A 14,623-nucleotide genomic window follows, 5' to 3' on the forward strand; every position below is an offset into this window, starting at 1 on the left:
CTAGACATATAGAGTTGCGACAAATAAAACAGCAATATGCGACTGCACAGTTGCGTCACCAGCGCCAGATGGAGCTGCAATATATGAACAGTTACTTATGAACTAAGCAATCAAATAACCACGACTTTGCCACTATACAGATATTACAATGCAATCCTACCCCTGTCTTAATACAAATGACAACCGCCTACACGATGTTACACTATACCGTTATTAAAAATTGATACTACCCCTTTCTAACTCGAAAATACGCAAATATCCGAAAAATTTCACCTTGCAAGCACACAAACACACAAAGTAATTTGAATTAAACCTGCGGAACTAATACGAAAAACTGAATATACGACTAGTTTCTGCTACTGCTGCTCGCACACGTCACTCTGCAAGCACAGATGAAATTGCACTGGCCTCTGTCTGCTGTTAACTAACTCTATGAAATAAACTGAAGGCACCAGCTGTCCAAAACAAACAACTGACTAACGACTCCGTGAATTTATACTTTACAGCTATCAGTAAGCAATATTACTCCTCTCAAATACGAGAATACACAAGGATTTTATGTAATTAAATATCCAAGCGCACAAACACTCGGAAAGAAATTAAGAATCAAACTACAAAACAAATATGAAAGCTAAATATATGACTCCCTACTGCACAGCAGCTGCTCACTTTTAATCCTCTTCCCAAAACTCTCGCAGGACTTTGTGATGAGTAGTTATTATAGCGTAACTCTCATTAGCTATGTCAGGAAGAAGTTGGAGTAAATGGTGAGGAACTGTCTTGTCTTAGTTTTGGAATTCAGAGGGTTCCTTAGTAACTTTCAGTGTGTCTTTAGGATATATCATTACACCATTGATAACCACACACTATTAGATGTGGTTGTACTACTGTCTCTTTTATGCAAAGATCACCTGCTAGATGCCTTTTTCAATCTTGAAAAGGCTCGTGATATTTTTTTGTATGCAAGTTATATTTTTTGAATGCGCATCATCCATGGACATCGCCATGAGTAGAGATGCTGAACGAATTTTCTTAACATTATGTAGTTGGTCCTCCCCAAGTGCTATTTGATGTATTGACCAGTAATGTCATGTTAATTCCTTTCACCAAAGTAGTGGTGTCATTTGTTGAAAAAACATTAGGAACCAATTGCACAAGAAAAATTTTATTTCTTTACCAGTTTCAGTCACCTAGTGCCCTTCTTTAGAAGACTGTACAGAAAAATGTACCACAAATAAGTACAAGCTAGATAAGCATATTAGAAAATTTAAAAAGGGAAAGTTTAAAAATTTAAAGGAAAAGAGGTGGTACATTCTTAGAATTATCGCATTATTATCGAGTGTCAAAAATAAGGAAGTGTATGCAGCGTAGTACTGTAGTAATATGTAATACTCTAATAAGATGCTTTGATGCAGAAAGATCTTGTGATTGCTCACATGTGGATCATAGTACATGTACAGATGTGGTATACGGACACCAAACAACAAGTGTAGACATGACGCAAGAACTGAAGCTAATCTATTGATGAAATGCAATATTTTCAGGTTGGTCCCAGAGTGGGGGCTAACTTCATTACCAGGTAGATAGCCATTTATTGTTAAATATACTAAGCCATCTACAACGTGCAGGCAGGGATTCATTTTTGCTATAGGTGGTTAGCCATATATAAGCAATGAGCTGTAGGCATTGTATTCTTATAGTTACAGGTGTTTTACATTATAGTTACTATTAGTGTTTATGGTTAAGTAGCACTTTTAGTAATGTAACATCAGTCAGTCAGTCAAACCTATTGTATTTATTTCGTACAATTTGTATGAATGTCGCTGGGTAGAATAACTTCACAAAGTGCATTTACGACATTTTATACGTTCCTGAACTAGTTATTTCACTACAACAGAAGTATACTACCATGATCACGTTTCTTTTCTATAGTTATTTTGACTCTTCATCTTGGCTACTGATTAGGAATTTATTTCTGTACTTACTCCAGTTATTGCTTCAAGCTCCATTACGCATCTTGCACATTGTTTACACAGATGTGTTTCCTGCAAATATGCTATTGACCTCTCTACATCAGTTCAGCAATGTGTTATAAAGCTTACCATACAATTGGTACGAATGTCGCTAGTTAGAATTGTTTGATGAATCATATTTGTGATCTTGTATATGTTCCAGTACTAGTTGTTTCACTAAAATAGCAGTATACAATTGTGCCCATGCTTGCTTTCTTCTGTAGTCATTTTCTAATCCTTCATATTAGCTACTGACTGAGAATTGTTTCTCCAATTACTCCAGTTACAGCTTATGACCTCCTGATACGCTTCACACTTGGTTTCATTAATATGTAGGATTTTATGGCTCAAATGGCTCTGAGCACTATGGGACTTAACATCTATGGTCATCAGTCCCCTTGGATTTTATGTATAGTTAATATGCTGGTTATGCACACTTACACTTTTGTCTTATATTTTATGCCAACTATAATTGTGTAAGTTATGGTTTTATTACTTTATCTTACTTTTAGCCCCACTGTGAGACTAATCTGAAGGTATGCATGTCATCAGCAGATTAGCTCCAGTTCTCGCATGATGTGTGCACTTGTTGTTTGGTGTCCTTACACCATATTTGTGCATGTACTGAAATCCATATGTAAGCACTCATGCACTCATTTTGCTTTAATGCGTTTCATTATTGTTCATGTGTTCTTATAGAACTACAGTACTATCCTGCACACACCTGCTTATTTTTGACGTTCATAAATAATATCATAATTCTAAGTATGTGCCATCTCTTTAATTTTTTAAACTTTTCTTTCTTAAATTTTCTAGTATTCTTCTCTAGCTTGTACTTATTTGTGGTATATTTTTCTGCACAGTCTTATGAAGAAGGGCACTAGGTGTCTGAAACTGGTAAAGAAGTAAAATTTCTTTTGTACAGCTGATTGTTGATTTTTTGCAACAAGTGTAGTCACAGTTGCTGAAGATGGATAAAGTGTTAAAAGGATTGTGTCACTTAACATATTACCTTTAATGTTAACAGTTGTGATTAATAGTACAATACCCACAGTTAATGTCACAGTTCAGTAGACCTAATTCATAAACAGGTTTTCGGAGCCGTGCTCTTCTGCAAGCACTGCAGTGATAATACACTAGTTTCTGTTGATAGAGGGGAAGTTGAGAGGTTGTAAGTTTTAAAATGAGATATCTGTACTGTTCACCCTTCTTTTATATTCATTGAGCAATTTGGAAACAATGAGAAAACATTAAAGACTGTAAAGTTTTGGATAGATTTCTGGATATCACATTCAACTATAGGCTTACCTGTTTTACCATATCTGAGGAACCTAACAGCCAAACTCCCTCAAAATGATGAAATTAAAAATTTTAAAAGTTGGTCACAGGTCATGGGATGCAGATTGAACCTGACTGCTATAAATTTACACTCCATTCATCCAATCCCTTCTTGACTATATAGGTTTTCACTTTGTGAACCTAGGTTGGACATGAGTGCTCAAAATAATAATTGTTTCCAGCCTCTGTGCTGAGTTTTGTGACTTATTACATAACATGAGGTGACAAGTGTTTATGGAGCAAATTGTACATTAGTGAGTTCCATGTCACAGTCATATATACTATCTGATCAAAAGTATCCTTACACCCCTATGTAATTCAAAAGTGACCACTAGTCTTCATGAGAGTTGGAACAACTGATATAAAAGGAGGTGGGAAGCATTGTGTTGTTCATAGAGAATCAGTAACAGCAAAATGGGCTGTTCAGGACAGCTCAGTACTTCAAACATGTAGTCATTGGATTTCATCTGAGCAATAGATCCTTCTGAAGGTGCCCAAGTTGACTGTTGGTGATGTCATTATGAAGTGGAAATGCAAAGGAACAACCACAGTTAAACAAAGACCAGGCAGACCTCATGTACTAACACACAGGGATCGCCAAGCATGGTGAAGTGGTAATTGTAAAAAATCTCATGAAATCAGCAGAAGGAATCACTCATGAGTTCCAAAGTGTTACCAGCAGTCCAGCTAGAACAATGACTGTGCATAGGGGGGTTACAATTGTCAAGCAGTTTCTCATAAGCCACACATTTCTGCAATCAGAACCAAGCGATGCTTGAGGAAGAATAAAAAGCAATTCCACTGGACAGCAGATGACTAGAAATGAGTGATTGGAGTAATTAATTGTGCTATACCCTCTCATAATCCAATGGGAAGGTTTGGGTGTGGTGAATGCATGGATAATGATTTCCCATATGACCATTCCACAAGTGTATCGTGAATAAAACATAAAATCTCTGACATCTCTGTAGCTGAGAAAAGATCCTGCAAAAATGGGACCACCAGCGACTGAAAAGTGTCGTTCAACATGACACAAGTGCAGCCCGTCCACAAATTGCTGCAGATTTTAATGCTGGACTATCAGCAAGTGTCACCGTATGATCCATTCAACGAAACATCAGCAGCATGGGCTTTCAGAGCTGAAGGCCCATTTGTGTACCCTTGATGACTGCATGACACAAATGTCAATACCGACATTGTATTGTTGATGACTGGAAACATGTTGCCTGGTCAGACAAGTCTCGTTTCAAATTGTATCAAGTAGTTTGACATGTACGGGTATGGCAACAGCTTCATGAATCCATGGACCCTGCATCTCAGCAGGCGACTGTTCAAGCTGGTGGAGGCTCTGTAATGGTGTGGGGCCTGTGCAGTTGGAGTGATATGGGACCCCTGATACGTCTAGATATGACTCTGACAGGTGACAAGTATGTAAGCATCCTGTCTGATCACCTGCATCCATTCATGTCCATTGTGCATTCCGACAGACTTGGGCAGTTCCAACAGGACAATGTGACAATCCACGCATGCAGAATTGCTATAGAGTGGCTCCAGGAAAACTCTTCTGAGTTTAAACACTTCCGCCGGCCACCAAACTCTCCAGACATGAACATTATTGAGCATATCTGGGATGCCTTGCAGTGTGCTGTTCAGAAGAGAACTCCACCCCTTCGTACTCTTACAGATTTATGGACAGCCTTGTGGGATTCGTGGTGTCAATTCCCTCCAGCACTGCTTCAGACATTAGTCGAGTCTGTATCATGTTATGTTGTGGCACTTCTGCGTGTTCACGATTGCCCTACATGGTATTAGGCAGGTGTCCCAATTTCTTTGGCTCTTCAGTGCAGTAGAGTAACAGTTTGGAGATGATAACGGATTATATCAGCATGACAATGACCTTGTCATGAAGCAGAATCTGTAAGGCAATAGTTTGTGGATAATATCATTTATGAAATGACCTGGTCTGCCCAGAGTCACAATCTGCACCTGATGCAACATCTTTGGAATGAGTTAGAACATCAACTTCACTCCGGACCCGTGTTCACAATCACTACCTTCTATGGTTTCGGCTCTTGAGAAAGAATGGGCAGCCATTTGTCCACAGATGTTAACATCTCATTGCAACTGTCCCTGGCAGAGTTCAGGCTGGCATAAAGGTCAAGAGTGCACACACACATTAATGTCAACTGGTAGGTGTCTGGATACATTTGATCAGATAGTACATGTGCTGTACCATTGCGTGCTCCACCATAGAATTACTTTTCCAAAAACTGTCTGTAAGCAACAGATACACTATTGATTTGTGCTCAAAAAATTGCTATCTAGAAATGTGTATAGCTAAATTAGGGTGGCTTTTTTTTATTTATTTATTTTTTTTTAATGCAGATGAAACCAATGTTTGTGTAATTAGTGGGCCCAAAACTAGTTTAAATTTTACATAAAAATATACAGTGTTGTGATTGATTGCCAGATAACATTTTAGATACACATCACAATTTTAAAGTACTTCGTGTAAATTAAGGGGGACTTTCTTGACTGTTCAACCATTCTTCAGTGACCCTATGGCCAGAATTTCCTACTGGATCAAATGTACAGTGTTCACTGCAGAGTTAAAGGCGTCAAGACAATCAAGAAGCAAATGAGGTTTGATCACTGGAGGAATATTCAAATCTGGCCATGTTCCTTTAGCACTTTTGAAGCACTTAAGAAAATGTGCGCAATGTGGAACTGATTTAGTACATGCAGGACTGCAATGACTGCATCTTAAATAGTGCCTTACTCTTGATACTTGTGCAGACACTTTTGCGTGTACATATGCTACTAGATGTTAAGGTAGTTCAGTGTATTGGTACTGATTGCACACTTGTACTTAGCCTCTGAGCAGAGGGTGCTGGGAGCAGAAGCTTCTGATCGCCTCATTGCACATTGCCTACTGAGAAAAGCCCTTCCTGCTTGCCCCAGCACAGCCAGTTTACAGCATATATAAGAAACGATCATGGAATGGATTAATGCATCACAGAAGTGATGTGAAAGTTTATGGCGAGTTGCTAGAGGGGCAAGGTACAGTCGTTTCACTCGTATTAGTAAATAATATTAATGATCATTACACACAACATAAACTTTCTGGAGAAGCACGAAGTCAGAGGGATCAAGTAAAAATATGCGACCAGTATGGAACTCAGTGATGATTCACCACTGTACAATAAGCTACAAATATCCTACTGCAGTGGATGTCCCTCCCAAGCCTTCATCCCTCTCATCATTCCCACTCAAATGCAAGAGTTTTTTAAATAAGAAATCAAAAGCACTGCCAGAGTTGTTGCCTGATTTTTTTAATGAATGACTGCAATCTTACAGCTTAATAGTTTGTAAGGAAGACATTATTTATTTTGTAATACTGTAGTAATAGATGGTATTTTCATTTCTTCTCATTGTTACAGCATGCACTTGGTGAGGCATTCTCAGACTTAGCACAGAAGTCACCAGAGCTGCAGGAAGAGTTTCTGTACAATGCAGAAACACAACGTAGCCTTACCAAGAATGGAGAAACCCTACTTGGGGCTCTGAACTTTTTTGTTTCATCAGTGAACACCTTGTGCAATAAGACTATTGAAGATACCCTTCTGACTATTAGACAGTATGAAACAGCCAGGTATTATCAACATTTGATTCATAGTATCATCAGTGCAGAGTACAACACTGGTAGAGCAATTGTAATATTTACTAGCATGTTACCATATAGTTTTAATTTTCTTTGTAAATTTGCTGTACATGCTGATACATTCTACTACAGTGAGGACTGTTCTGATAAATGGAATAGGAGTTTTTGTTCTGCTTTAACCCTGGCATAGATTAGTTTTATTTACTGTACATCTTCAAAAGCAGACAGTGTTTGCCTGTTCTAAATACTACCCACCCTTTTTAAAATCCCAGCATGAATAGATGCTTGCTATGTGGACCAGTTAGACCTCTTTGTTTCATAATTAGATTCATTCCATTGTGTGGGTGTTAGGCTGGCCATGAGCATTCAGAGCCTGTTCAAAACCCTCTTGGCTGAGGTTGGTGACTTAAAGCTTATCACCAGGTTTCAAGTCATAATGGTGCATTCTGTGTATAAAATTTATGCCACATCACAGGCATACAAATACTTTATTGTTGTGTACTCTGGAAAGAGTCTTGTAAATAACTGTGCATGAGCAACAAAGGTTTTAGAATTTATTTGCAAAGACTTATGTTGTAGAAGGGATGTAGCTAAAATTAAAGCTTATAACTGAGGGTGGAAATCATCAAATACAAACTTTTTATTTGTTTGTTAATTTTATAATGAAGATCCAAAATTAATTTAAATTTGACAAAACTGGAAACAATCCAATATTTAATTCAGTTTTGTATAACATTTGAAATAATCACCACAAGTTTTAAAGCTGAGGTTAATTGTATTTCTTTCTTTCTTTTTCAGAATAGAATATGATGCATACAGGACTGATTTGGAGTTGTTGGCTCAAGCTCCAAGAACAGATGCAAATACAGCAAGATTGGAAGAGGCGCAACATAATTATGAACTTCACAAAGCACATTTTGAAAAGTTAGGCTCAGATGTATCTGTAAAACTGAAATTTTTGGATGAGAATAGAGTGAGTATCTGGAAGTTCTCTTTTCTTTATACCCCTTTTAAATAAAGCTGTTCTTAATTCAAAGGTAAATTTGAACACCACAGTGCTTTCCTAGACATGGTCATATTGTAGGTGGTATGTTCTTGTCTTCCAATGACCTTAGAATTTACTTATCGAGGCAAGTTATGAAGGGACCAAACCATAATGCAACTTGAAAATTTTTCACACATGCCAAATATTTCCAGAGGTGAAAAAGGTAGTTTAGTGTCCATGCCAGCAGACATCACGAAGGAGGCAGATGAGCTGGCATGGGTAGCCCTGTAGGATAGTGCAGAAACCTGCCATGAAGGGCACAAGCGACATGAAGTATGTGCCGACCTGCTTGCAGAAGTGTTTACCTGCAGGCGGCAGTAGATCGAGCAGGCCAGTGCTTATTCAGAGCTTGACCACCATGGACCTCACCCATAACATGCTGTGTATTGTGCTGAGTGTGTACTCATCAACCATCCATGCCAGCCATGTGTTGTGTTCTTCCATGCTCATCTACATGTGAATTCAGACTCCCTGCTTCCTGTTCATCTAATTGCATGGTGACTTCATTTCCCTCACATGGGGTTCTGTTCTCTGGCTATTGTCAAGCCACCACGGACCTGTGAAGTATCTTTTTTGGGTTAAGAATTCGTATTATGCTCAGTTCATTCCCCAGGCCACGCACATCTGCCAGCTTCGTCAGAAGGGCATTAAGTTTGTCTGGCCTCTTGTTTGTCAGTGGTCTTCTCAGTCTGTCAACCATTGTTTCTGGTCTGCTCCCTGTCTGGCTCCCTTCACACTGGGTAAACTTGTGACCCTAGCCTGTGACATGTCCCAGAATGGCATTGGTTCCGTCCTGTCCCATCACAGCTAAGATGGCACTGAATGGACCATTGCTTATGCGTCAAAGGCGCTTTCCACTGTGCAGCAGAATTATTCACAGGTGGACAGAGAGGTGCTAGCTATTTTTTGGGGGGTAAAAAACTTCCATGTCTTCCTGTTTGGGGCAAGGCTCCTCCTCATTACTGACTACAGGCTGTTGGTTTTCTTGTTTGACCATTGTTCCCAGCTACTGAATAGGGCTGCCTACCAGTTGCAGCAGTGGGCCCTCTTTCTCAGTAACTGTTGTTATTCCACCTAGCATGTCACTGCTGGTACACTATCGCAGCTACAGGTTGGGCCTGATCCAGACACCCTGAGTACTCACATCCCACTTACAAGTACGAGCTTGGCCACCATGGGTCCCCATCCCTTGCAGCGCTACGTCCCCTTCCCATGCTGCAACTCTACCCTTCTACTGTTCTTTTTTCCTTTTCTGTCTGTGCATTGGATGGTCTTCTTGGTGCCAGTTGTGCTTGGATCTTCCTTGTGATTTTGGACACTTCCATTCAAGCATTCTACAACTTCTCATTTTTAACCATTTAGGCCCCTTACTGCACTTGATTTGCTACTCTACCAAATTTTACAGAAATGCAGATCACGCAGGGAAGGTCGCCCAGCATGGCATATATTCCACCTTCTGTGCCTTTCTCTCTTTGCACCCTTCCTTTCGTGCAGGGATACTGTGCCCTAAACCCAGAACGGTAGTCATTCTGTCGTTGGTTGGTTGAGGGGGTGTCATAAAGTACCTAAGCACCTGCACGGCTGTAGCCCCCTGACTTGACTGTGCAGAGATCACACTATTTGTGCCTGAGATGGAAACTCCCCGCACAATCCAAGGAGTATGTGCGCATCATGGCTGGGGCATGCGGACTCTGGGCAACATTTTACCGGACAGGTAACCATTCCTCTCGCTGGGTGGTGGCCAAGGGGAGAGCCCCCCTTCAGAGTGGGTGGTACCATGGTGGAAGATAATGCACATGAAGTGAATTAAACTTTATCGTACTGGCAGCCACAAGGCCCCAGCAGTCTCTTCAGATCAGAAAGATTATTATAATAGAGAGAAATACAACTGCATGATGCTTCCTTCCCTGGCTATGTCATGGGGAAGAGGACAAGCCAAATGCCAGGGAGTGAAATACTTCACTCTATACTTGGTCTTTAATCGGACTGATGGGGATACTTTTACTGCAGTGAAACCCCCTTTTTTTTAGGGGGGGGGGGGGCAAATTTGAGGAAGTTGTCTGCAGAAAATGCGAAATGGTTCATTATTAATTAAAACTTCCTCTGCTGCGCAATCTACACCTCTTCAGGCATGTGATCAACTAGGCGGCATATCTGAGACCATTGCCCCACACAAAACTTTGAACGTGGTCCAAGGGACCGTCTTACACAGAGATCTTATGCTCCCAACAGATGAGGAGCTCCAGACTAATCTCAAGTCGTGAGGCGAACATTTTATCATGCATGTACAAAAAGAGCCCGATGATAATTGGGATACAGGCACTTTACCTTGGCCTTTAAAGGGAATGTCCTTCCGGAGAATCCCCTCACTGGGTGTACAGGTGTGACGTGAAATCATATGTCCCACTGGCTATGAGGTGCTTCACCTGTTTACACTTTGGGGATATGTCATTCTGCTGTATGGTGGACCCAAAATACTGCGTGTAGCAACTGTGGACGATCACTCCACAAAGGTAGGCTTCATGAATATCCACCTTCATGTGTCAGCTGCTTGGAACATCACCATTCATGTTTGAAATCTTTTAAGGAAGAAGATGCAGGAATACAGATTTGTTGACCATCTGTCGTATACTGAGGCACTGAAGGAATATGAACACTTACATCCTGTGGATCAGACTATCAATTACATTAACAACATGACCATCACTCCTCCTACCTCACCCTTCTCTAAGTCAGATTGACCACCACTCTCCTCTCCGATGGTTATTGCGATACCTCTTTGGGAACTGCTGCTGGCACCTGGCTGGAGAGGTGTTCTCCTTCTTCAGTGTCAACTGGTGATAGGGCTCCCGTTCGGTATCCCTCTCACCAACAACCCCTGACCAGAGGCTCGACTGCAAACATTGAGTGAATAAACCACAGCCTGGGGGTTCCAGGGCTGTCCACTCTTCATCTGTCCTTGCTCTCAATATGGATAGCCCCTTAAGTGAACCCTGCCTACCAAAGGCTACAAAGGAGAAGCTGAAGAAGAAGAAGAAGAAGAAGAAAATTTGTGACCAGGTTCCTTCCTCTAGTCCCCATGGATGTGCCTGATCACCCCACGCAGTTGGATTCGGAGCCAAAGTTTGTTGATGTGGTTCCATTCCCACAGCTAACAGGCAGTGTTCCTGCAGTGTAACTGTCCTCATGGCCTCTTCATGCCTAACCCAGCCAATGCAATGTAATTGTTATGGGTACTACAATCACCTGCCAGATGTGGTTTGTATTGCTCTCTGAATTGCGCTTCACTGATGACCATTCTCCAACATTCTGTGGTTGTCGTGTGTTCCGTTGGAACTGCTGATCCCATTAGGCCATCGGGTTGGGGGGGGGGGGGGGAGTGTTTTTGTATTGGTTCATATACACTCCTGGAAATGGAAAAAAGAACACATTGACACCGGTGTGTCAGACCCACCATACTTGCTCCGGACACTGCGAGAGGGCTGTACAAGCAATGATCACACGCACGGCACAGCGGACACACCAGGAACCGCGGTGTTGGCCGTCGAATGGCGCTAGCTGCGCAGCATTTGTGCACCGCCGCCGTCAGTGTCAGCCAGTTTGCCGTGGCATACGGAGCTCCATCGCAGTCTTTAACACTGGTAGCATGCCGCGACAGCGTGGACGTGAACCATATGTGCAGTTGATGGACTTTGAACGAGGGCGTATAGTGGGCATGCGGGAGGCCAGGTGGACGTACCGCCGAATTGCTCAACACGTGGGGCGTGAGGTCTCCACAGTACATCGATGTTGTCGCCAGTGGTCGGCGGAAGGTGCACGTGCCCGTCGACCTGGGACCGGACCGCAGCGACGCACGGATGCACGCCAAGACCGTAGGATCCTACGCAGTGCCGTAGGGGGCCGCACCGCCACTTCCCAGCAAATTAGGGACACTGTTGCTCCTGGGGTATCAGCGAGGACCATTCGCAACCGTCTCCATGAAGCTGGGCTACGGTTCCGCACACCGTTAGGCCATCTTCCGCTCACGCCCCAACATCGTGCAGCCCGCCTCCAGTGGTGTCGCGACAGGCGTGAATGGAGGGACGAATGGAGACGTGTCGTCTTCAGCGATGAGAGTCGCTTCTGCCTTGGTGCCAATGATGGTCGTATGCGTGTTTGGCGCCGTGCAGGTGAGCGCCACAATCAGGACTGCATACGACCGAGGCACACAGGGCCAACACCCGGCATCATGGTGTGGGGAGCGATCTCCTACACTGGCCGTACACCACTGGTGATCATCGAGGGGACACTGAATAGTGCACGGTACATCCAAACCGTCATCGAACCCATTGTTCTACCATTCCTAGACCGGCAAGGGAACTTGCTGTTCCAACAGGACAATGCACGTCCGCATGTATCCCGTGCCACCCAACGTGCTCTAGAAGGTGTAAGTCAACTACCCTGGCCAGCAAGATCTCCGGATCTGTCCCCCATTGAGCATGTTTGGGACTGGATGAAGCGTCGTCTCACGCGGTCTGCACGTCCAGCACGAACGCTGGTCCAACTGAGGCGCCAGGTGGAAATGGCATGGCAAGCCGTTCCACAGGACTACATCCAGCATCTCTACGATCGTCTCCATGGGAGAATAGCAGCCTGCATTGCTGCGAAAGGTGGATATACACTGTACTAGTGCCGACATTGTGCATGCTCTGTTGCCTGTGTCTATGTGCCTGTGGTTCTGTCAGTGTGATCATGTGATGTATCTGACCCCAGGAATGTGTCAATAAAGTTTCCCCTTCCTGTGACAATGAATTCACGGTGTTCTTATTTCAATTTCCAGGAGTGTAGATATCTTCAAACAATGCATTCCCCTTGTTGGAGGCAATAGCAGTGCAAGTATTAAATGACCTCAGTGATTGCCATTTGCATTGTTAACCTACCTCCAGGCAGGCCAGTCTGAAGGGGGACAATTCCCACTTCAGCAAGGAGACTGTCTTCCCTCTCTTCTCCTGCTTGGTGACATCTCCTTGACCAGCATCTCTCAGACCATGATCTGTGCTGCCTCAATGATGATTCTCCCGCTCCCTTCAGTGCTGCCCACGGCACATTTTTCATTGTCGATATAACAATCTTTACCCCTAATCTTGTGGATTCGCAACAGTAATCACTACATGATGACCTTTGTGCCAGTGACCAATTTACAGTGATCCTATCTTTGCCTTGTCACTGCCAGTCAGACCAGGTACCACATTGCTTACTTCAAAGAGTCAAGTGGCCTTTGTATGCCTCTGCTATTACATTCACCTCCTCTCTGTTGGATTGTATTGATGAGGTTGTATAAGGTGTCTCGGACACAATCATCCATGCCGCTGGAACTGCTGTTCCCCTTTGTACAGATCCCTCTCCCCCCTCTGTCCTGGTCTTTCTACAGATCCTCCCTCTTCAGCCCGCCCTCCCCCTCCCTGTCCCCCTACCATCGGCTGGTGCCTTGTTGGACCAAAACATTGCAATAGTTATTTGGGGTCACTGACCAACGATTCAAATAACATCCTTGGCGGACAAACCTTACCATTCAAACAACTTCATCCTATGGCTCACTGTTTAATGAAATGCAGTAAGACGGAGTGCTGGGATCACCGTGTCTCCTCCCTGGGGACCTATGCCTCTTTATCTCAGGTGTGGGACAAGCCCCGTGGTCTTACAGGTCACAAGCCTTCAACAGCTGTTCCAGGTTTTGTCATACAGGGTAGTCTTTGTACAGATTCATCCGCTCTTGGAGAAGACCGGCATTGTCATCTTCTTGCTCACCAGCTACCTTTCTACTGCAGAAGCTAAAAGTTGAAGACATCCCCTTATGCTTCATTCACCACCAAGCTGAATCCTATAATGAACCCTTCACAGACTGGGAGCTAGTTCAGGCCCTTGCCGTGTTCGACAACACAGCTCCAGGCTCTGATTCCATTCACAGTCAGATGACCCAACACTTCAAATGTTCCCCAAATGCCACATCTCCTCATGGCTTTGAGCCATCTTTGTCTCCAAAGTGCGTTCTTTTTGCAGTGACGAGGTAGCATAGTTGTCCCATTTCTTAAGCCAGGCAAAAAACCAAAGTCTCTTGATAGTTACTGGCCAATTTGCCTGACCAATGTGTTCTGTAAGCTGCTGAAAGGATGGTGGCCCCTAAATTATGCTGGGCTCTTGAATCTTGGGGCCTTTTAAGCCCTTATCAGTGTGGTTTCCAGGTGGGACGTTCTGCACCCAACCATCTGCTTGGAAACAGCAATCTGATAGGCTTTTTCTAAATGTCAACACCTTATCTCAGTCTATTTTACCTGCATAGGGCATATGGCGCTGCTTGGTGTCATCACATTTCACTCCTCCTCAATGACTGCGGCTTTTGAGGCCCCCTATCTATTTTTGTCAGTCAGTTTTTATCCCACCAGTTGTTCTGGGTAAGAGTTGGCACTTCAGCCATCTCCCCATGTGTCCAAGAGAACTCTTGTTGAGTGCTACTCTTTTCTTCATTGATGTTATGAGTTAGTGACCTCTGTTGAGCCACTAGTCATCCTTGAATTGTGTGTTCACAAT

General features: G+C 43.1%; 1 protein-coding gene across 2 annotated transcripts in view; it reads left to right on the top strand.

Moving 5' to 3' along the window:
• LOC124722991 (arfaptin-2) overlaps positions 1-14,623 on the top strand; it is a 55,841-nt gene that overhangs the window by 29,845 nt on the left and 11,373 nt on the right. For both annotated transcript variants that reach the window (XM_047248160.1, XM_047248159.1), the window contains 2 exons: positions 6,791-7,002; positions 7,810-7,984. In XM_047248160.1, the coding sequence (XP_047104116.1) occupies positions 6,791-7,002; positions 7,810-7,984 (387 nt within the window). The remainder of the gene's footprint in view (positions 1-6,790; positions 7,003-7,809; positions 7,985-14,623) is intronic.

Source organism: Schistocerca piceifrons, chromosome X (assembly GCF_021461385.2).
Source record: "Schistocerca piceifrons isolate TAMUIC-IGC-003096 chromosome X, iqSchPice1.1, whole genome shotgun sequence".
NCBI lineage: Eukaryota > Metazoa > Arthropoda > Insecta > Orthoptera > Acrididae > Schistocerca > Schistocerca piceifrons.